General features: G+C 39.8%; 1 protein-coding gene across 4 annotated transcripts in view; it reads right to left on the bottom strand.

Moving 5' to 3' along the window:
• Positions 1 to 24,837, bottom strand: part of STXBP5 (syntaxin binding protein 5) — a 338,787-nt gene that overhangs the window by 238,469 nt on the left and 75,481 nt on the right. For all 4 annotated transcript variants that reach the window (XM_075267641.1, XM_075267643.1, XM_075267642.1 and 1 more), the window contains exons 3-4: positions 14,360 to 14,441; positions 11,291 to 11,391 (exon numbers count right to left, since the gene is read on the bottom strand). In XM_075267641.1, coding sequence (XP_075123742.1) covers positions 11,291 to 11,391; positions 14,360 to 14,441 — 183 coding nt within the window. The remainder of the gene's footprint in view (positions 1 to 11,290; positions 11,392 to 14,359; positions 14,442 to 24,837) is intronic.

Below are 24,837 nucleotides of genomic sequence, written 5' to 3'. Positions count from 1 at the left end.
GTTGTACCAGCCCTGTGAAAAGCTGACGAATGGAGGTTCCAGGTGTCTGACTCCTCCGATCTGATATTGATAACCTATCCTTACGATAGGTCATTATTTTTAGCCTGGAAAACCTCTTCTTTAAAGGGGCTCTATCAGCAAAATTATGCTGTATGAGCCCCACATATGCGTGAATGCGTTAAAAGGGCTAATCAGGCGCCGCTAGTGTTTTTAACCCCCCCCTTTTTTTAAAAAAACCCCATAAAAACATATATGCAAATTATACTCATCGTGCACAATGGGCATTTATGCACGGTCCAACGTTATCTTCTGGCACGCCTTCCTCTTCTTTCAGCGACGCCCTCCAGTCCTGGCTCTTCATCGTCCTCTTCTTCCGGCGACATTGGCTCAAATCCGGCGCATGCGCACTATCGCTTCCTCCGGAGTGCTACTGCGCACGCTCCTGCGCCATTTTTCTAAATGGCAGTATGCTCGCGTCCTTGAGGCAAGCGATACTGCGCACGTGCCGGATTTGAACCAATTTTGGGGAATGGTAGTTTGCATGAAACACTTTTGTACTACCCCATCTGACAACTGAATGAAGGCACTTTAATTGAGCTCTAGTGAATGCCACATTCTTTCTTCTAGACCAGTGGTTCTCAACCTTTCTAATGCCGTGACCCCGCAATACAGTTCCTCATGTTGCCGTGACCCCAAACCAAAAAATAATTTTGTTGGCTACTTCATAACTGTAAGGGCTAGTTCACACAGGGGGGCGGTATAGCGGATTTATAGCGGATTTAGGCACTGAGAGTGACGCAGAGAGCAGCGTCACTCTCGGGTCAAAACACGCTTATCACGACTGTCGCGGCTTCCCCCCCGGAGTCGGCTCAAATTAATGGGCCGACTCTGGAGGTTACTGCTGCCAGGCGGACGCCGTGGCTCACCGAGCCGTGGAATCCGCCTGAAGAAAGGGCAGCCCGCTTTCTTTTTCGGTGAGCGGCAGCATGCCGCTCACGCAAAAAACAAGCCTGGCGGTCTAAATAGACCGCCATTGTGAGGGGGCGGATTATGACGTGGATTTCGCGGCATAATCTGCCCCCTCTGTGTGAACGGGCCTTAATTTTGCTACAGTTATGATTCGGAATGTAAATACCTGATATGCATTATGTATTCTCATTGCTACAAATCAAACATAATTTAAACATAGTGATTAATCACAAAAGCTCTCTTCCACTAAATCTGCTGAACCCCCCTATCATGCTCACACACAGCCTGAACCCCACTATCATGCTCACACACAGCTTGAACCCCTCTATCATGCTCACACACAGCCTGAAACACCCCCCATCTTGCTCACACACAGCCTGAACCCCCCTATCATGCTCACACACAGCCTGAACCCCCCTATCATGCTCATACACAGCCTGAACCCCACTATCATACTCATACAAAGCCTGAACCCCACTATCATGCTCACACACAGCCTGAACCCCCCTATCATGCTCACACACAGCCTGAACCCCACTATCATGCTCATACACAGCCTGAACCCCACTATCATACTCATACACAGCCTGAACCCCACTATCATGCTCACACACAGCCTGCACAACCTTTCCCCCCCCCCCTCTTGCTTACACTTGCTGTCTCCTCCCTCCATCTTACCTTCCAGTCTCCATTCACTGCAGCCTTCTCTTCCTGTGTAACTCGGCACTGTACTGAATAGCTCCGCCCACACCAGAGTCCGATCACATGGTCATGACATCATCACAGGTCCTTCAGCCCACTAGGATCTACCCTGCTGCAAAAGGTAAGCGCGGCTTCTCAGCGGCTAAAGCCATCGGAAATATATCGCTTTGCATTCTGCTCTATCCATCTCAAAGTGGGCTGCCAGGTCACATGACTCAGGTCTAAAGAAATCTATGCACTGGGGAAAGGGGGGTGGGTATGGGAGCAAAGAATGAAAGAGTAAATGCAGGAGATAACAGGAGGGGGAAGGGGGAGAAGATGATGCTGAATCGAAGCTTATCACAACAAATCGAAAATGTATGTTGGTGCTTCTCTATACATGTCCTGCACGGTCCTGGTGCTGCTTCTGAGTGCCATAGACAGTTATAGAGCAGATTCTCCTGTACTTTCTGTGTACAGTGTATGGCAGCTAGTCTCCCCGTACCAGACATCCAAAAATTCTAAACCTAAAATGCAGAGAAAAACTTCTAAAGACTGATGAATAAGTCGTTTTTGGGCTGGAATTTCGTCAGGAAACTAACTCAAATTCCAAAAATGCCTCACCATAGGACTGTATAATGAGGCGTTTTTTGGAGGAGGAATTTGAGTCAGTTTCCTGACCAATGTGAATGCAGCTCTTCTACCCACACTGCAGCTTATCCTGAAATGACAGGTACGCTATAACTTCTTATTGCTAGGATTATTCTTGTGATACAAATGCTACAGGCTGATTCACTCCTGGCAAAGTCATAAAGGAACAAATAAAGTGCAACAACAGACGATAAACATCTTATGACACACCAGTAGATGACATCAAGGGAGACCTGCGACTCCCAGCAATAAGAAGATTGCGAATCATGTCACTTCTAGACTCTTAATGCTCTATTCACAGAACCAAGTCAAGAAGGAAATAAAAAGTAAGCATTACCTTAACAGGTAACAGACAGTACAGGGCTGAGCAACTTGCTTGGGCGATTAAAGGCCAAAACTGGCTTCAAATGTCCAAGTTCAGGCTCACAAACTAAGTTCATATGACAACATCAATAACTAGCTTGTAAACAGCTCGACTGAACTAAACTGAGCATGGCAGTTCAGGTGGAAAGTGTCTGGGCCATTAAAGGGGTTTGTTCAGGATATTTTTTTATGGCCTATCCTCAGGAGTAGTGAGTGCTAAATGAGTTGTATCGGCAAAAAAATTATTTTAATTGTAACTGCATTAGGTGAGGGGTGCTCCAGTGCCTCCCAACGCAGACCAATCCTGCCGGTCCATTGTTGTCTACCTGTGACGTCCGTATCCCTTCCTTAGGCCGCTGAGGTCAATCAAGGGCTTCATCGGAAGGGACATCACAGCCTGCAAGGAATTTGACTTCAATTCGACAGCACAGGACCGCACTGGGAGGACACCGGAACGCCAGCAACAGGAGAGTATGATATTTCTTTTCTCCCCTTCCAATTTTATAGGGCCTATTTAAAAAATAGAACTTTTTCCCGGCCAACCTCTTTAACACTGCAGTGAAGGTACAGGGCACTACACAGCATATGGTACTTTCTGCTTCTCACCCCATATTGTTTACAGGATGGGCACCAGAAGTGGATCCGTACAGCTGACAGGTCCAGGAGGCCGAGTATTGATCATGTAGGATCCCGAGGATAGGCCATAAAAACACAAGCCCAGACAACCCCTCTAAACACACCAAGATTCCCAGACCAAACTCTGCTGTATAAAATTGGCCGGAGATCTTTTAAGTGAAATTTCCCATGCAGATTACCTTGGATTAAACTAGACTGTAGATCTCACAGCAGGGGGAGATTTTCAGCTACAAACTGTGGGTCACAGGACAGAGACTCCACTAATAAAAGCTGCCTTTTTTGGATTTGGTAATATTGGAGAATATCACCAAACCTGTTAAATTATGCCGATTGGATTATAAAAGATTGTAGGTTAACTAGAAGCTAATGAAGATTGTCTCTAGCATGCTAATGTATAAAGCTTTGAAGCCAATCAATCAAATACAATATATCCCATGGCACTGGATTAATACAAAATAATGCACTGCTGCAGCTTCATTCTGGAAACTATTTAGCAACAAATCAAAATATCCTCAAGGGGTTGTAAAAACAATAGCATTTTTAAGAATGTTAAGAATACAATGAATGTGAACTGTTACTTTGTTCATATTTTACTTCTTCCACTCAATACATAGATCAACTCATGAAAAATATGCCAAAACCTTTAGAATAACGGGACTTAAATATATTCTGCATATTTCACTTCATAAAGATGCACCTGATAAGACGCAACTAGTTTTTAGAGGGAGGAAGGAAATAACGAAAGAAATTTTATATATATATATATATATATATATATATATATATATATATATATATATACACACACACACAGTATACATATACACACACAAACATTTTGAAACCAAAAGGCTGAACATTATGAACCAATTCTGGACAACCTCTTTAAAAATATCCCACAGTGGACACAGTATATTGTCCCGTAGTAGTCCCTCCGCACACTATAATTTCCAATTGTTGCCCCTCCACACATTGTTTCTTACAATAGGCCCTCCACACAGTAAAATGGCTCACAGTAGCCCCCTGCATACATTATAATGCCCTATAAAAAGACTACACCGTTTACTCCAAATTTTGGGGGTTAGATGCCCATGAACCATTATTCTTCTCTGGTGTCTCTCCAGAAGTATCACAATTTGTCCACTTCTGTGGGGTGAATTGAACATCAAGACCCCCTTCCCACTTTAAACAAATGGCAATTTCTCGGCATTAGGAAGTTGATTTATGTAGCTTTAAATGAGGCATAGCAATCCTGGTTTTAATGAGTCAGAGGGCTCTGGAGTCCAGCACAGAATAGCTTGTTTCTACCTGTCCTAACAATATAGGAAGGAAAAAACATCTGGTGGAGAAGTGGGGTCTCTGAATGTGGTGGGTCATGTTGGGCTCTGAAAGTTGCTATGGAAGTTAGTTTAAAAACGGATGATAAAAATCACGTAGCCTTTTAAAGCCCCCTGTTTTGTACCATCTAGGGTCGAACATCCTGGTTCGAATTGGATTATGGAGTAGTGGTATCATTGGAGAAATCAGTTTGGAGCTAGAATTCATACTCTCACAGCATGTGACCTCAAGAGCAAATCTTGGGTAAATTTGGCCACTGGGGGTGTCAGGGAGTGAACAGGTGACATCAGCCACATCAGGTCAGTGCTCTCCCATCTGCTCCAAAAATAACCAAAATACACAAGCAGCATAACAGCGTTATTAGTTTGGGACAGAAGGACCCCTTAATCATTTGTGATCATGCATAATTCTTCACACAATCTGGGGGCATTTCCCATTCCAAATTAACTTAAAGATCGGCGATGCCTACTGGGAGACATTTTTTAAGACGACAGGGGTAGTCAGGGTACAGAACACAGAAGGTGGGGCAGGGATACTATGTTCATTGTATTTGTCTTATAAGAAGGTACAACTTGCTTTTGGGGCAAGGTCTGTGGATTTGGTTAAGACATAGCAGTTCTAGAGAGAGGTCAGGCAGCAAGGATAACTTTCATTATCATTCCTTCACTCTGTATTACCCATTCTCTATTCATCTAGGTCAGCCAATTCTCCACTATTCATTTTGAGGTTAACCACAATAGGACTGCAACAAGTGAATACACTCATAACTAATAGCAAAGTAACGTATGTAAAATATCAAATATACCCTGTACTTCTATTTGTATGTATAGGGAAGGGGAGCATAACTTGAAGGATCAGCACATAGATGTGGCTGCCAAGCAAAACTATTAGTAGGAAAACTGAGAAAGAAGCAATGGAGGAACTAATGAAAACCGTAAACCTCTTCTCATAAGCAAGCCTGAGATTAAAGCCGCTATCCTGCAGCTCCACATCATGCAAATTTTGCAAACAACATATAGTTTATAAATAGCACATCTTCTGCCGGATGATGGTCTATTGAGTAAAGCTGAAGAAAAAAATAAAAATAAAAAACACCAAGAGAAAATGAAAATTTTCATGAATGAGAAAAAGGAAACTAATACAAGAAATATGTAAATTGTTCTGCCAACATGAATTTGCAGCAAACTATTCACGGGGGTGGTTAACCTCTAGAAAAAGAGCAGAGGATTGGTGCACGTGAATGAATGGAGGATGATAGCAGCTAATGCACGCTAAGGGGATGAAGCTTTATTAGCATCTGAATGCCAGTGACGTATTGGCTAAGTCAGAAGCTATATTTTTCCTAGTCAAGGACTTTGTTGAACATTACAGTCTAAACATTGACCATAAATTAGTCCTAGATTGTGAATTTGGCCTTAGCACACAATACTTTTTGTTTCTGTAGGAGAAGTTCTCCGGCACCTGGACAACACTCACTGAGCATCCCAATTGGCAGATTTACCACATGCTTTGGAGACAGAAGATGCTGGCACATATACCATGGCTGTCAGCAAAGGGAGGCCTGCATTATAAAGATTTTACTGAGAATTTTGGTTCCCCGCCAACCAATAAAGTAAATACAAAAAGTTATTTGATCACTGCATTACAGCCGACCCCCCCCCCCCCTTCAGACAAGTTTGCTTTACTAAATACTTGTATTCCCCATGAAATGGAAAATACTGGATAATATTTTCTTACAACTTTGCATTGTGCAGTTTCCTTTCTTTTTCAATTGTCAAATGAAAAAAAAAAAAAAATTGACAACTGTCCCCGTTCTCTTTGTCTAAATTCATAGACAGTATCGGGACTGTGTGGACATTGTATGGACTGGTAACATCTAGCTGTAAGTTTATGGATCGATTTCTAGGAGGAGGAACGCCACATAGAATTGTAAGGAAAGAGCCTTCACTATTGTTATTTCACCATGAATATCATTAGTTACAATACAGACATAGAAGAAGCGGGAGAATTTCTCGATAACCCCTAAATAACTATGCTATTTTAGGACTTCGGGGAGACTGTGCTTATGCTTTGAAAGGGACTGTTCTGGTGACCGGCAGATAAGCTGAATAAAACATGTTATTTCTGCTTTATTTTTGAAGTAGAAGTTGAGTTTTTTAAGGGTCCCTTTTTTTGGTATATAAAGCTATTGACTAACTTAAAGGGATTCTACCACTAAAACACTTTTTTCTAGTTAACACGTCGGAATAGCCTTTAGAAATGCGTCCCAGCCATAGTACGGGCACCGCAATTTCGCGCATGCACAGTACGTTCAGCAATCTTCGCCAAACAGAGCGTACTGCGCAGGCGTCTGACAGGACGCTGAAGAAGGAAGGGGAGGATACCAAAGACCATAGAGGCGGCGCTGCGGTCTTCGAGCTGCAATGGGGACGCCCCCATCGCTGCTCCTGCGATGGGGACGCCCCCATCGCTACGAGAGATCTAATTAGCATACCGGTACAAACCGGTATTTTGAACGAACGGCACGGCGGAGAGCACTTCCAAAGGTAGGAGACGAATAGCCTTTTTAAAGGCTATTCCGACGTGTTAACTAGAAAAAAATGTGTTTTAGTGGTAGAATCCCTTTAAGGGTGGGCCAAGACTTCACTCTTGAAAACCTATCCTTAGGCAGTCAATAATAGAGATTGACTCCAGGCACCCCGACTGATCAGCTCTGTACACTGTAGCATCTAGGAGAGACACGTCACAGTTAAGTGAAAATTGATCAAAATTCCTTTGTCTTTAACTATAATGTACTTCATACACAAGCGGTGTCCATTTACAATGAAGTCTAAGGAGAGTGAAGAGAGGGTTAGATCAGATTCGCCTCCTCTCCAGCCTTCACCACCGTACACATTCTGACAATTTCCCAACTCTAATATATGTATTTTCTATGACAGACTAAGACTTCGATATATACCGTAGTCTAGATTCATCTTTGTCAGTGTCTTCACTGGCTGCCCATCACACACACAGAATCAACTTCAAAATTCCCACTTAAAACTACATTAAAAGCTATACAATAATGTACAATATCTGTTATTTTGAAGCTAGAGTTGGAACATTTCTACGGACTCCAAATCCATAGCACTGCCATCCTACAGTACTGGAAAATTACTTCTTATGACATTCATAAGCAAAGTTTCCTTGAAAGGAAATGTTACTATACCACATTAAATAAAAATGGCTTTTCAAATCCAAGAAACTGCAAGTAGAGCCAACAACATCTCAAAATGAATGGAAGCAAAGTAAATGCAATCTAATATGAAACCCTGAAGTATCATGTTGAGGTCCTCGTACTACATGCCTTAGGTTTTGGGGTTTTGTGAGTGGCAGATATATTCCCAACATCCTGTTGTTAATCTATATTTTATCCAGCTCAGTACAATTCTTACCTTCAGTACATCTACACAACCTTGCATTACTCTAATTCAGACCTGGGCAATGTCCGGCCCGCGGGCCACATCCAGCCCTCTGACTGCTTCTGTCCGACCCGCATAGCTAGTGGAAGTTTTTTCAAGGACCTGAGATGATGTCATCACAGCCTAACAATAGGATAGGCTATGACTCGTTAGTATGCGGAGCCACACAGGACTGTGTGCTTGATGCAAGCTGCCAGCAATGGAGGCTGCTAGATGACAGCTTGTGTGAGCAAGACGGGGGAACTAGGGGCAGATGTAGGGGGGCAGATAAACTGAATGCACATGGAGGGGGGGACATTAAACTAGTGAGCAGATGGAGGGTGACATTAAACTGGAGCAGCTGGAGGAGGATATTAAACCGTGGGGGTAGCTGGAGGGGGGACATGTCTGCCTCTAGTTGCCACCAGTTTAATGTCCCCCTCCAGCTGCCCCAGTTTAATGTCCCCTCTAGTTTCTGCTGGTTTATACTGGGGCACCAGGAGAGGGACTTAATACTGTGGGACATTTGGAGAGAAACGTTATAATGTGGGGGGTATAATGTTACGGTGACTGTAGGAGGATTTTACTTTGTGGGGCACATGGAAAAATGATTGAGAATGGGCGGAGTCAGAGAAGTGGGTGGAGCTAAATTTGCCACGGTGCACATGGCCCTCTAGAACCGTTACTATTTCTCATGTGGCCCATGGGAAAATTAATTGCCCATCCCTGCTCTAATTAAAACTCCTGCACCATTTGTTTCAATATAACGTAGAAAAACAATTTTAAAACAGAAAATATAAATACAGTTAGTCGTGTCTCACAGAACATATAAAAGGAAAGAAATACCAATACATACGTGCACATACCAGTCAATAGATTATAACGTGGGGAAAAAAAAACATTTAACCTCATGTATCCCTAATACACTAGCATAGAGTCTGATCTGTCAACAAAAGGGTTAACATTAAATTGAACAAAATCCCTGTTCCCAGAGAAAAACAAGCTTTCCTAACATGCTCTGAATCAGGAGAGAGCTATTAAAAGCAAACATCAGCTATCACATAGAACCACTATAAACCTGCAATTACTCGCCGAACAGATACATCCTCCCTTAAAATGATCAAAGCAGCCTGTGCTTCCAGGAACAGTGTGATGTTCATTCATCTCCATACAACAAGAAAGGGATTCAGATCTCCTATCTAATGCATCGTGAAGCTTGTCTAGATTCCCTGTTTTATAAATCCAAAAGCAAGTCGATCTGTTGAATCTGCAAGTAGAGGTCAACAAAAAGCTCTGGAGATTGCCGATGTCCTACTTCTGAGCCACAAGACGGTGGACGGGGCTCCCCAGACTGTGATTTGGACCATTTTCTTTACCGAAGCCAAGTAGAATAAACGTTTCTACTTTTTCCTTTTAATTCTAACATTTAACATTTGTCTTTCATTCTACAGTATTTCCCTTATTACAAATCATATTCATATCTGAATGCGTGCAATAGTAAAGGACTTGACATCATCAGAATGACTTTGAGACAAAGTCACAGAAATAAAGCAGATATAAACGCTAATGGCTTTTCCACAAGCCTTAAGATGTTGATTAATATTGAGTTACTAGTCAATAGAGTTGTAAGAAACATCAGATGGGAGACAAATGGCTGATTTACTAAATCTAAAGGTCCATAATAAAACATGAAACCATTCCAAAGATGAATCCTCTGCTAGCCACAGTATCCACTTGTAAGAAGCCTTATGTATGTATGGACGCATGCACACACAAGCCATAGTAATACAGAGAGGGATTTCAAGTTTAACCACTTGCAAAACACTTACGTAATGTGGGAATGGTTAGAAATGACAATGCTACATGTACATATGTGGATTACAACACTGTCCAAAAGGGAACACGGCTACAGCGCGGAGTTGCCACATACTGCAAATAGGAAATGTCACACAAGGCCCATCATTATACATCAAACCTATCATTAGGTGAATGTAATAGGCCAGTTACCTTTAACCCCTGACCCGCCTCAGTCATATTTTGATTTTTGTTTTTACTCCCATAATAGAAGTATGGAGAAGACAGGCCTGGGAAGCTGTAACAGACCAACACCCCCCTCCCCCTCCCCAGATCTTGTTCTAGAGAATCACAATTACCCTGCACAGCCCTGTCACCTAAGGAGGGAAATATCCTTCTCAGCTGTTTTATATTTAACATAACTCATAAGTCTGTATGTAAATGAGCTGAGAAAAGTGACAGAGAATGGAGGGGGAAGATCACTTCAGGTACCGATATATTGGGCTATGTAGCAACTAGAACCTCAGAATTGCAGCTTTAAAACTGCAGCAAGCGGAGGATTTCACAGTTTTGCTTTTGTGTGTGGTTGTTTTGGGGGGTTTTTTACATTCTTAATTTTTCTGCAGTCACTTATTTCTCTTGGACAACACTTTTTTTTTTTAATTCTTTTATTTTTATTTTTTGACAGGGATGAAGAAATGCATAGTACAGGAGTAAAACTTACATACACAAGTGTAATATTCTGTGTAGGACTGTGGAGTTAATAGACCAATCTACTGACAGACTCCTGCGCCGTCATCCTTCAAAAATGGCTGCCATGGTCAGTCAGAAGCAGTGAAGACCATATAATTCATGAGAAATCGAGTGATTGACTTCACATGACTGTAAATATGCAACAAACTTTCTAGCCACCTATTTAAATATACAATGCCAATAATTGTATAAAAGGATTGAAAATATTTTATTTAAAAGCCGGAGTCTCCAACATTTTTTTCAGACGCCATAGACCCAATTCTGTGAATTTGGCACAAAAAAGATACATCTGACAAAAAAACAAAAAAAAAACAAAACAAAAAAAAAAAACACCCCAATAGCCTGCCAGAGAGATACAAACAAGACTAATAATGGATTAACGTAACACTACAGCATAGAAACACCAAGTATTCTTAGAGTCTGTACTTAGTAGCAAGAAACTGTGAAAAAGACTTCTTCATAACCAGTCCCATTATTATTGTGACAATGAATACATTCAGGAGGATTCCGTACTTCGCATAATGAACATAACAGAGCTGCTGCTTCAGATTCAAACACAACCAGGTACAATAAAAAGTAGGAATTTTAGCCATTAGTGGTTTATGATAAAGGCGCCAATCACTAAAATATTGGCCAATGGTAACATAAGAACTGTATTTTCTTACCGTTCTCTGCTGAATTTCAGGGAATGCAGTATGGCGGGTCTCTTCTGTCGCAGATTCCAAAGATGTAAGGTGTCATCCGTCAAGGCACTCACAAGCGCTCCCTTTAATATAGGAGAAAGAAAAAAAAAATTATATATATATATAAATAGATAGATAGATAGATAGATAGATAGATAGAGTCAGGAAATACAGCATGGTAAAATGGTATGCTTGTATGTCTGGAAACGATAGCATATGTTACTTATATAGCACAAACAATCCGCGGCACTTTATAGATATTGACATCACTCACTGACTCAAGTGGAGCTCACCATCTGAATTCTCTATCACTATGTCTTTTGGAGTGTGGGAGGAAACCCACGCAAACACAGGGAGAACATACAAACTCCATGCAGATGTTGTCGTTGGCTGAACGCAAATTCAGAACTCCATCTCTGCAAGGCAACAATGTTAACCACTGATCTACCACGCTGCCCACATTCTTAGTCTTTGTGGCACCCTAGGAAAATGCATGAATAAAACTGCATGAACAAAAATTGTATCTTTTACTTTGGGTTTTGCACTACAGTCTATTCTGTATGGCCACATTAGTTGTGAACTTCTAATGCAACAGAATGTTTTGAATTAAAGAGTAATCCATTCATTGGTCTCTTTTACATAAATGCATACATAGGTTTGAATGGTTCTTCTTGAAGGGTATTTGGTTCCTCATCATGGGGGCCATATAGTGTGAACCACGGTCAGTCTTTGGTAGTCTAATTACAGCAACAATTAAAAATAACTGTGATTGCATTCGGTCCCTTTTAGAGAGGTTGCCCTTGAACAGTGTCTTATCGCTGGGGCCTCCACTGCTAGGACCCCCACTCATCATAAAAATGGAGTCGTGTGTGTGTGTGTGTGTGTGTGTGTGTATGTATGTGTATGTGTGTATATATATATATATTTTTTTTTTATTTTACATTTTTTCTTCTATCTTTATGGACATTTTCAGAGCTTGCAGTTCAATCTGTGGGCAGCATATTATGGAGCAAATGTTGCTACCACACACTCAATGACAGGGGAAGGCTGTAATGGAAACGCCTACTGGACTTCTAAGTCCAAACTGAATAATATATATATATATATATATATATATATATATATATATATATATATATATATATATATATACACACACACACACACACACAGTGGGGCAAAAAAGTATTTAGTCAGTCACCAATAGTGCAAGTTCCACCACTTAAAAAGATGAGAGGCGTCTGTAATTTACATCATAGGTAGACCTCAACCATGAGAGACAAAATGAGAAAACAAATCCAGAAAATCACATTGTCTGATTTTGTAAGAATTTATTTGCAAATTATGGTGGAAAATAAGTATTTGGTCAGTAACAAAATTTCATCTCAATACTTTGTTATATATCCTTTGTTGGCAATGACAGAGGTCAAACGTTTTCTGTAAGTCTTCACAAGGTTGGCACACTCTGTTGTTGGTATGTTGGCCCATTCCTCCATGCAGATCTCCTCTAGAGCAGTGATGTTTTGGGGATGTCGCTTGGCAACACGGACTTTCAACTCCCTCCAAAGGTTTTCTATAGGGTTGAGATCTGGAGACTGGCTAGGCCACTGCAGGACCTTGAAATGCTTCTTACAAAGTCACTCCTTCGTTGCCCTGGCGGTGTGCTTTGGATCATTGTCATGTTGAAAGACCCAGCCACGTTTCATCTTCAATGCCCTTGCTGATGGAAGGAAGTTTGCACTCAAAATCTCACGATACATGGCCCCATTCATTCTTTCATGTACCCGGATCAGTCGTCCTGGCCCCTTTGCAGAGAAACAGCCCCAAAGCATGATGTTTCCACCCCCATGCTTTACAGTAGGTATGGTGTTTGATGGATGCAACTCAGTATTCTTTTTCCTCCAAACACGAAAAGTTGTGTTTCTACCAAATAGTTCCAGTTTGGTTTCATCAGACCATAGGACATTCTCCCAATACTCTTCTGGATCATCCAAATGCTCTCTAGCAAACTTCAGACGGGCCCAGACATGTACTGGCTTAAGCAGTGGGACACGTCTGGCACTGCAGGATCTGAGTCCCTGGCGGCGTAGTAGTGTGTTACTGATGGTAGACTTTATAACATTGGTCCCAGCTCTCTGCAGTTCATTCATTAGGTCCCCCCGCATGGTTCTGGGATCTTTGCTCACCGTTCTTGTGATCATTTTGACCCCACGGGGTGAGATTTTGCATGGAGCTCTCCAGCACTGCCTCCTCTTCTTCAGCAGCGTCATCTTCAGCCTCTTCTTCCGGCGGTGGCTTGTAATTTCTAAGGCCTTCGGCAGAGCAGACTGCACAAGCCCATAGGTCACAAGAAAATGGCCGCTTGCATAGTATTGTAAGCGGCCATTTTCTTGGGGACTGTGGGCATGTGCAGTCTACTCTGCCCGAGGCCTAGAAGTAAGAAGACACTACTGGAAGAAGAAAATGAAGAGGCCGTTCCTGACGAAGATGGAGGCAGCGCTGGAGAGTTCTCTCGCAGCATTGGGGCCGCCCCCAGTGCTGTCTGAGCGCTGAGGCCCGCCCCCAGTGCTGCGAGAGAGCTAATTTACATACCGACAAGAACCGGGATTGTTGGCGAACGGCGGCGCAGAGAAGACAACGAAAGGTATGAGAAAAATACGGCTAAAGGCTATTCCGACGTGGTACTTAGAAAAAATATCGTCTGAATGATAGGATCCCTTTAAATATATAATGCAGCATATGTCACTTATAATACATGTGTGTCAGGTTATAAAACAGGAGCAATGAATTAATTTGATATTATGCTCATTAGTATTCATTACTGGTCAGAGTTACTAGTGCAACACAGTGTATTAACCAGGCCTTATATTTATTTCTATTTGAAGGTAGAGACTAAAAGGAATGTATGTAGTATACAAGGAATCTCTTTAGATACATACATATATTTATGGTACAAAAGTAACAGATAACAAAAGGACAATAGGAAAGGAAGGAGAGAAGAGCCGCATGAGCCAGTGATGTCAGAGGAGAGATTAAAGTGATTTCACTAACCTCATTAATCAGGAACTGAAGCTGGATTACTGAAGAACCACTGTCATGCTGGCAATAGCACTCAACTCCTGGCCGACCAAACCTAACATTAATTGTGTTAAGGAAGAACCGTTCAAGAAAGGACAAAATAATAGAACATAATAGAAATGATAAAGGAGAGATTATAACAAGCTGTGTAAATGCCACAAGAAAGGAATCATCAAAGCACTTGTATTCCACATGAACATGTCGTCAGAATATTACATAACAGCAGGCAGCAAGTATTGTATGGCAGGCAGGTAATTCACTTATTCATTGTACAGACTCTATAAGGAGCCAGCATATATACAATCACTAGGTACATTGCTTGCAATATGCAGGTGTAGTGTAAACATTGCATCTCTGACATGTTGCAATGAAAATACCCTAAGGGTAGGTTCACACTACAATTATTTATGTTTATAGCTCTCATCAGTTATAGTGGTGTCCATCTGCATACTTTCCCATGTTAAACATGACAATCTTTCTTCCGAGTTTTTCATTTTTCTCACATGCAGGACTTTTTATGGAAGAAAGTGTCCATCCTGTGGTTTACATTACAGAGGAGTCTATCGTTGTAGTGTGAATGTTCCCTAAGAATTGTGGAACAAAGTGTTCAGGAACAAAATTTTATTGGGTCATCTGCTACACTTGGTGGATCTGTATAATTGATCCCTGGGAAGTGAAATAGGTATTCTATTCAGAGGCCGGGGGACACTGAGAAATCATTGGTGGATAACAGACAGTGAAGAGTAACAGCAGTAAAATCGCATCCACATGCTGCAGGAACAATCCTGTCTAGTGTCATGTGTCGGGGATTCCCGTTATATATGTCATAGCTCCGTGTGCATTGCATAGCTTGACAATTGGATGCAAAAGTTGAAAGCCAGGACCCACTGCCCGGGAAAGGTGGCCAAAAGACGCACAGAAAACTATTTCCAGCAGTCTGATCAGCTTATTTAAATTTTTTTGGAGAGATGAATAGAGAAAAATTATCATTCCGCCATTTTGAATAATTTTCCCACTATTGTGTTCACATCATGGGTTAAATATTTTTAAATTCATTTTTTTCAGTCCAATTATTTCATGATTCAGAAACAACTAATGGGTTTTGAGTTTGTTTTTTGTTTTTTTTTTTAAATTTTTCTTTATTTTTTTTTATTTTTTTTATAGGAAAGTCTAGCTATTTTAAAAAACACTTCTACATTTTACAACTTTCTTTCAGAAATCTCAGAAGATCACTTATGGATAAAGTAAGAAGGGCACCACACAAAAATACCACCCAAAGGAACAAAACTAAACAAAAAAAACATAAGACATACAACAAAGTTTATTAGATGCAACTGTATTAATATAAGGCTTATCCAGTTGCTAGTAGTGATGGCCTATTCCACAGATAAGACCTCAATATCAGATCTGAGGGGGCCATAAATAGTAAAAATCAGATAACCCCTTTCTTTTATGCTTTATAAATGGGGCCAGTCTCATCTCCACCCTTTCAGATTTCCTCCGCTGTATTTAAAAATAAAGTCATGGTAGAGAGATGGCCGACATGGAACCACTGCGCACCCTCCTAGCATATGCGTTCCTGAGGTGCTGACCAGCCGCCTTAGAAAATTAAGTGATACGACTGCACAAGTGCATGCGCTACCGCTTGGCTGTGGCATTGGCCATAACAATGGCTGCCAAATAAGAAGGGTACCCTGGCTGGGGACTGATATCCAACAGGAAAATCTAACATTTTTGAAACGTTTCTATTGATTCATAAAAATATTTTTACATCGATTACCATATTAAATAGGATTGCCAAGATAGGAAGACCCCTTTAATTAGCACTGGAATGAGAATGCTTATAACTCTAGCCGATCGATATACCATAAACCCTAAGCTACACCAAAAGAAACAATACACTACTTACAATTAGGAACGTGATTACCTTCAAGTGAGAAGCCGAGCCGTAATGGAAATGCGGGTATTTACAAAACTTATTTCTGGTGCAAGCTGCATACACGAGATTAAATAGCTTTCCATGGCAACTTATTGCTTTCCTTACTGCTGGGAAAGTAGGATGTCACTTGTGCTTTAAAAGGAAGAGAGCAAATTCCATTTATTCAAACAATTTGTTTTTCCCCAGTCGTAATAAAGAGGTGACCCAGGATACAGCCTTTGTCTGTGATGACAAATCTTATTCTTGTCTATTCCAGGGTATGCTCCACTGGCTAGAGGACTACTTCAAGGTCACAATGCTGTGCCAGCAAGTGCTACAAATATAACAGAATACAGAGTCACCATTAACACTTTCAAGACCCCTGAGCACAGGAAAGGTATATGCCACGGTCTCTCACAAACTCCTATATATTACAAAAAAAACACTTCATGTAGATGCAGGAAAAATAGATGAACCATAGATGTATCAGCTGTCCGCGGTCCATTATCAGGCTTTCATAGTTGTAGTTCTCGTGTTTAGAAATAAAGGACTCCACCCAGCTCTCCGCGTACACCTGTGTGTGTTGTCCAGTCTGTGGCTAAGGCCTCACGTTGCAGAAATGCAGCTTTTTCTGTTGCAGATTTTGCTGCGGTTGTTTGAATCAAAGCCACGAGTGGATTTAGCAGAAGGGAGAAATATAAGAACTTCATATTTATTTTCCATTCCTTTTGTAGCCACGCTCGGCTCTTTGGGGTCATTCCATGTAAAGTGAACCAATGATTTTTACTAGAGATGAGCAAATACTATTCGAAATTCCAGTTTCGAATACCTCGCTCCCATAGGAATGAATGGGAGCAGGCGAACTGCAAGGGGTTAAGCTTCGGCAGCCGGCGTGCGGCCGCTCCCATTCATTCCTATGGAGCGAGGGATTCGATACTGCATTTCGAACACTTTTCGCTCAACTCTAATTTTTACCTCTATATTTTTTAATTCTTTTCAGATTTTATTTGGTAATAGTGTGTCAGAGAATGCAAAATGTGAAGAAAAATAATTCTAGATGGGTTTTTTTTTTTTTAATTGATTTTCAAAATTCAGATAAAGTGCGAATTTCGGTGCTGCCTGCCTTTACATTTCTCCTCATAGCTCAGGCTAGAAAAAGAGAGCAACAAGATAAACACCATTCTGCTCACAATTGTACAGGCTTTCACCAGATCTGTCATAGTATCTTTGTTAATATTTTACCCATGTGAACGCATTTCCGAAAGAAAAAAAAAGTTTTGAAAATTGCAAATGTGCCTGCTATGCTCCTAGCCACATCTGTACCAAAATTCAATTTGGGATCACGAAGGGATCATTTTTTAAAACATAACTATTACAGTGGATATCTGATTTTTTCATTCAGCAATGACAGTGAAGTCCATGAAGTGGTAGAAGGTGGCACAAGATTGGCAATGGATGACATAACTGGTTATGTGACCTATGAATATGATCAGCGCTGGTGGCTGCTACTGGACTCTCCAAAGACTGTGAAAATGAAGACGCAGAATTGACTTTTTTGCATTCTTCTCATCCAGCGCCATCCTTTGTGTATCCAGAAAACCAGACATTTTAAAAGTTAACAAAAATCAGATATTAAGTCAGGTGGAGCCGAACACCATGACAGGCCGGACATACTCTGACATTGCTAGTAAGCGCTTATGGACAAGATTACATTTCACCCACTAGAAGGGAGAAATTGATGATTAAAAAAAAACAGTTTACAACCATTCCATTAATTGTTTGATTACTGCATATTTTATAGAACGAGGCTTTAACTACTGTACTATTCTTCTTAAACACGTCATAAATGATATGTTTAGTGATATAATAAAAAATTGTTACGCTAGGTTCACACTAGCGCCCGGAGTCCGTTCTTAGCTTTCCGTCTTCTGCATGCAGAAGACGGAAAGCTGTCAGACCGGATCTGGCCATGTGCGCCGGTGAGCGTTTTATGCGCTCTGCCGCCAAACCGTTTTGTTTTTTAAACCGGACACAGAGTACTGCATGTCCGATTCTGTGTCCGATTTTTTTTTTAAAAAAACGGTTTTGTGGCGGAGAGTATAAAACGCTCACCGGCGCTCACGGCCGGACATCTTTCAAGCCCATTCAAATGAATGGATATGAAAGAGTCCTGCAGGTTTCCGTCTCCTGCTCAGTTTTGTGCAGGAAACGGAAACCTGCATGAACGGAGACTGGGCAGAGATGTGAACGAGCCCTTACATGTACAAGTATAGTATAGGTGTTAAAAATATTGGTTTTTATTAATCTTGTTAAAGGGGCTCTATCATTGGCAAAAGTCATTTTTAACTAAGCACATCCTTGCATAGGCTTTAGAAAGGCTATTCCATTTGTATGTAAATAGTGTGTGAATAAGTCCGTTTTTATCAATATGCTAAGTTCCAGCGTGCACAGGAAGTTATCAGCCAGCTCTCCTCTCTATGCTGTGTATACAGCAAACAGTGCACAAAGAGACTTCCAGAGTGCACAGAGAAGCTAATTAGCATTTGAATAAAAACTGACTTAGTCAAAATCTACTGAGGCGATTTACATACATAAGGTAGGTGTGGAATAGCCTTTCTAAAGTCTATGCAAGGATGTGATTAGTTATAAATGACTTTTTCCAATGATAGAGCCCCTTTAACATATAATTAGGATGAGACTATTATATATGATTAGAATATCACACTTGAAGATATGATCACCTTTTTTCCTTTGGTTTGTTCAATGCATTCAGGTTGAAAATGCTGAGCAAGTTGTGTTATAATGATTAAGATGTATTTATTCTGGCACTTACAGTATTCGTCTTTTGTGTTTCTTGTTTGTTGCATATAAATGTTGAATTCAATAAGTTGTAATTTGAAAAGAAAAAAAAAAGGAAGAAACTCACAAACATAAAATCAATTCGAGGCTTTTTAAAAAAAAAAAAAAAAAAAAAAAAAATCCCAATTTGGTCCCTAGTTGAATCCCTGTACAAGTATAACCAATAACCAAGAACACAAGTAACAAAAATGCATTTTTTCACAACTTTAAAGCATACGTTTTTTTCACAATTGCGCATCAAAATTTTGAATCTGATTTCTCCAAAACAAAATGTAAAGAAACATAGTCTTGTGACATATCAAATGAAAGCCGGTACCATTCTGAGAAAAATGATGCCTCTCCCACCTCTTTAGCAATTCTATCCTGAGACATGACAAAAAAATGTAAAGTCATACCAGGCCAAAATTCGTGCTCTTGAAACTTTATAAGTCTGTTAAAAATTAACTGATGTACAAAAAAAAAAAAAAAAAAAAAAAAAAAAAAAAAATTCAAAACCTTTCATCCATAATTAAAATACTTCAGAAAAAAAAAAAAAAAAATCTAGCGACGTCAGGTAAAAAAATATTCATATTTGGATCACTTGATATGGAATGACCCTTTGGCTCAAAAAAACCGCAGCAAAATCTGAAACAAAAACAACTGCATTTCTGCAACTTGGGGCTTAAGCCTGTAAGTGTGACCACCATTAAGAATAACCACACCATGTGTGGTTTGCCTATCAACTCTGTGTCTCATTCACATGAATAGTTTAACTCATGATATTTAGTATAAATACAGTTTTAACTTTTTTCTTCATTTTTGAAATTTATGCACTTTGGACTAAAAAAATTTCTTTACTGTGTTTAATTAAGCCTTATGGGACGCACATATATTTTTTGAGTGTTCGTTTTTAGTCAAATGAGAGCTTGTTTTATTGCAAGACAAATTGTACCTCTTAATATTCTGTACAATGTACTTGGAAGCTGGAAAAAAATTATGGTGTGGCATTTAAAAAAAAAAAAAAAAATCCATTAATTTACTTACAAGTTTTGTTTTTATAGCCATCACAAAGTCGTAAAAATTACATGCAGCTTCATTCTCCGGGTCGGTACAATCTCCACGATACCATATTTATATGGGGTTTTTTGTTTGTTTTTTAGCCTTTAGAATATTTAGAATAGAAAAACAAAAAAATTCTATGAGTTGCCATTCCCTGACAACCATAACTTTTTTTTTTTTTTTTTAAAGTTTAGTGTATTTAGTTGTATAAAAGTGTTTTTTTCATGGAAGGTATGATGTTTAGATTAGTTAATTTTTTTGGAAGAAGATGACGCACCGGGAAAAAAACCAAACCCTGTGTTTTAGATTTTTTATTCAGCTACAGTGTTTACCAAATGGAACAAATGTTTTTACATTTTAATAGTTAATGGCATTTTCAAACATGGGGATGTCTAATGAGTTTATGTTTACTCTTAATTATATTTATAGATGATCTAGGAAAAGGGGACAATTTATAGTTTAAGGTTTTTAAAAACTATATTTTTTTATTTTTATTTTTATTTTTTTTGCTTATGCCATAAATTGCAATATTACTCCAGTCAGGATTCAAAAGCTACAATACTGTGGCTGGCATAGTTGCCTTCTTAAGGTTCCTGGCTGCCGAGTTAAAGGGTCAGCTCTCACAACTAAACCACGGGAGAATTTGCCTTTGACCAGGGCATTTGATTAATTAAATGCCCGAAATCAAAGTCATCTTTGGAGTGGAGAACTTCACAGCATGCACAATGCTAGTTGGGTGCAGAATGAGGCGGTAATAAGCGTACAAAAAGGTGTACAATACATACCCTTCATTTCAGTTCTACATTCACTAAAGGAGACTCAAGACAATTCGGAATATTTCTAGTTCAGACAGCATCTCCAAAAGCGTGAGGTGCTCCTAGACATTAGCATTTCGTTTCTAGCCCTTTTGTTGAACCATACTGCATTGCTGAGTGTACTGCATCTTTTTACCAGTTATAGGTTTGAGCACAGTAAGAGATGAAAGGAAGTCTAACCTACAAACCTACCTTTGTGACCACAAACTGAAAAATCAATGAGAGATGCTCATCTTTTTTATGAATATACAAATCGGCTTGCAAGTCCACCAATGGAAGACCCAATTTGCCAGATTTCCCAACAGCCAGCTAGTTGAGTAGGAGATACCCACAGAGGGATGCCTGGAAAGCCTAAAAAATGGAGAGCGTACTGCCATTCAGAGATTGTAAAGAAGTTGTCACACACTGCAGTGACAGCAGGGTAAGGGGACAATCTCCTGCACCACATGCAAGTTTATGATAGAGACAATCTGCCATCACACTGTACATCTGTGTATACTTTAATACGTAGAATGTAAAATTTTTTTTTTAAAAAAAATAAATCCACCCTATTCTTATTTTTCTCCCAGTTCCCTAGTACACTGAATAGAATATTAAACGGTGCCATTAGAATGTACACAATTTAACACAAAAAAAATTAAGCCCTGATAATTGTATGTTAATGCAGAAATATAAAAATTAAAAAAAAAATTAAAAAAAATACCACAATAGAACTGCCACAGAATATGCAATAACTCAATGACTTGTACATACTGAGAATTTTTAACTTTTGATAGAAATGGGAGTGCTCCATAAAGTAGGGGAGAAACAAGAAAGTAGAATGGGAATTTTGTATGCAATGCAAGTGGAGTGTCAAAATATCTGGGATCAATTGTACGGTCTATCTTAGGGCTCATTCACACGGGGGGCGGTGGGGCAGATTTTGGCACAGAGTGACGCGGAGAGCCGCGTCACTCTCGGGTCAAAACCCGCCTGCCACGACCGTCGCGGTTTCTCCCTTCAGAGTCAGCTCAAATAAATGGGCCGACTTCGAAGGTTGCTACCGCCTGATGAAAGGGCAGCGTGCTTCTTTTTTCCGCTAGTAGACCTCTCCATAGACCACCATTGTATGGAGGTGGATTTTGAGGTGAAATCTGCTGTCAAAATCCGCCTCCTTGCCCCTGTGTGAACTCGCCCTAAACGTCTATTATGTCAACACACTAGTGAAGACATTCATTTTTACATCTAACAAACTGCTCTGCAATTGTCCGCACCACATAAACAGGGAAGGAATAAAAAAAAAAGAAAGCTTTAATCAGGACGGCAATTCTGAAATTTTACTTCTTTATCCTTTTCTTGTGATTAATCATTTTATATACAAATTATCTTAAACCTTTCTGAATATCCTTAAAAAGCATTGAACTCTCAAAACAATGGAATAATCTATTCTAACAATACAGTAATCTCATGTACAGCTGTCATTTTTTGTTTCATATTCTTCGGTAAAAAGAAAAATCGCACAATCAAGAGCCATATACACGCAGAGTACAAATGCAGTACATTGGGGCCAGGCTAGATGACTCTTAGCCTCCGAGTAGATAGACTGACAGCTCCGATTTAGGTTTCTTTTAACAGTTTCCTGCAATAGGTCATACATTTATGGAGCTGTCTATTCAACCTCTTCGATACGCTACATGATAGTCTTCCTTTTACCATTCAGTGAATGCCATAAAATAAAACCCGATAGTAAAATTGCAATCTTGTTCCTCACTCCTATTTTTATTTATTTATTGTAGTCTCTCCATAGGCTACATGTAATTTTAAATGCTAGCTTTATATTATTAAAAAAAAAAAAAAAAAAAAAAAAAAAAAAAAAAAAAAAGATAGCACTCGGAAGGCAAAGACAAAATAAGTGTAAAAAGGAAAATTTGGCTTAAAAAGTGAATAATATGGATTCCTTCTTCTACAAGTGGAGAGAGGCTCATTCTGGAAGACTCACTACATACATACAGATATCCTATATCACTAAACATATACTAAGGAGTAATTGACCACTTGCAGTCAGTATCTTGGATTTCAGCTGAGGGTCTTGGTAGAAAACTAACCCTATGATCTTCGTTTCGGGGATGCTTTCTAAACAAAATTTAATGCAATGCAGGTAGGACCTAGCATCACAAAACATCACTAAAATCAATAATGCTTTACGGTGGAATTGACCTGTGAAAGAGACCAGTTACAACCCTGTATAACAGAATTTCTCTGTGGCAGAATAAAGCAGGAGCAGACGTAGGGTTCAGAAAATAAATCAACACCAAGTAGAATATCAAATCTATCAGTACAGTAAGATTCAATTAATCTGGCACCAGTTGGTCTGGAAAACCAAATAATCCAGAGCACAAAATATACTGTTCCTATAGGTACTGACATTATGTCGTCTTTTACAAAGATACTGTATGTATACTTGTATAAGGGATGCTACATTGTTTGTAATGTAACCAACATATTTTTGTTTGAAAGCCGACTGATTATATGACTAATCACTAACTATCATTTATCTTTGAAGGCCTCACAATATGGAGACTAAAATTTTTGACATTTTTTAACAAATTATATATATATATATATATATATATATATATATATATATATATATATATATATATATTTATTATACACAAACACACAATAAAATTTTAGGCAATGAAAACCTGATAAACTATGTAAGGCCAAGTCAGTTTAGGGCTAGATTGCACATAAAAACCGCCTGGCTTATTTTGGTCCCGAAAAAAAAACGCTTCCTATTTAAAGAAGCTGGTTTTTGACCTTGAGGCGTTTTTTGGAGCGTTTTCTGGAGCAGTTTTTGGTAAAAACTGTTTCAGAAAACAGCAAGTGGTTTTCCCCTCCCCTAAAATGCATGGACTGTAAAAAAAAAAAAACGCTAGGCGTTTTCCACCTCCCATTCACTTCTATTGCTTTCCTCAGGCGGAATCCGCCTGAAGAAAGGTCATGAAGCGTCTTTTCTGCTAGCAGCAAAAAACTGCTAGCAGAAAAACGAGAGCTAGCAGTCTCCATAGACCACCATTGTATGGAGGCAGATTTTGAGGCGAAATCTGCTGCCAAAATCTGCCTCATTGCCCCCCGTGTGAACTAGCCCTTACAGGCACTGTGGAGTGGATGGGATTCTAGCGAATCCCATCCCACAGTGCCAGTAAAAAAACATGCTGCAGCCTCCAAAACCATTGTGATTTTGTTAATTGCAGCATGTCAATTATATCTAAAGAAGCACCAGCGGATTCCTTATAGATATAACAAAGTACGCAGAAGAAACCTCTGCAAACTTTGTGAAAAGCGCTATAGAAAAAAATGCGATGCATTGATAACACAGTTTTCCTGTCACACTTTTTTGCTGCTGGACGCAATGTGGGGTCTTAGCCTAAATTTGGTATCACTGTGATCATACTCCACCACAAAATATATACATAATGTGTCATTTTTACCAGATTGTGAAACTTTCTTCCATCTTGCCAGTACATTCTATGGAATGTTATAAGGAGTTCTCTAGGAATAAAGAATGAGCCATTACTTCCAGGATAATTACATTCCTAATTTTGATGAAGAAGCAAATAGGCTTTCATTCAGTTATGGTGACAACATGACTCCACTGCCCCAGTCATGTGATTGTGGGCAGTGAGGGGGTGTTTGAACCTCCTGTTGGTATCAGATCATCACAGTTCACATGACGTAAGTGAAGTAAGGGGTTGGTTGGACTGTAATTCAGAATGGGGACTTGAGTGTGATTACATGACGCAACACTCACAGGAGGCTCAAACATTATCCATTAC

Source organism: Leptodactylus fuscus, chromosome 3 (assembly GCF_031893055.1).
Source record: "Leptodactylus fuscus isolate aLepFus1 chromosome 3, aLepFus1.hap2, whole genome shotgun sequence".
NCBI classification, from domain to species: Eukaryota; Metazoa; Chordata; class Amphibia; order Anura; family Leptodactylidae; genus Leptodactylus; species Leptodactylus fuscus.
This window is presented reverse-complemented; position numbering and strand designations above follow the sequence as displayed.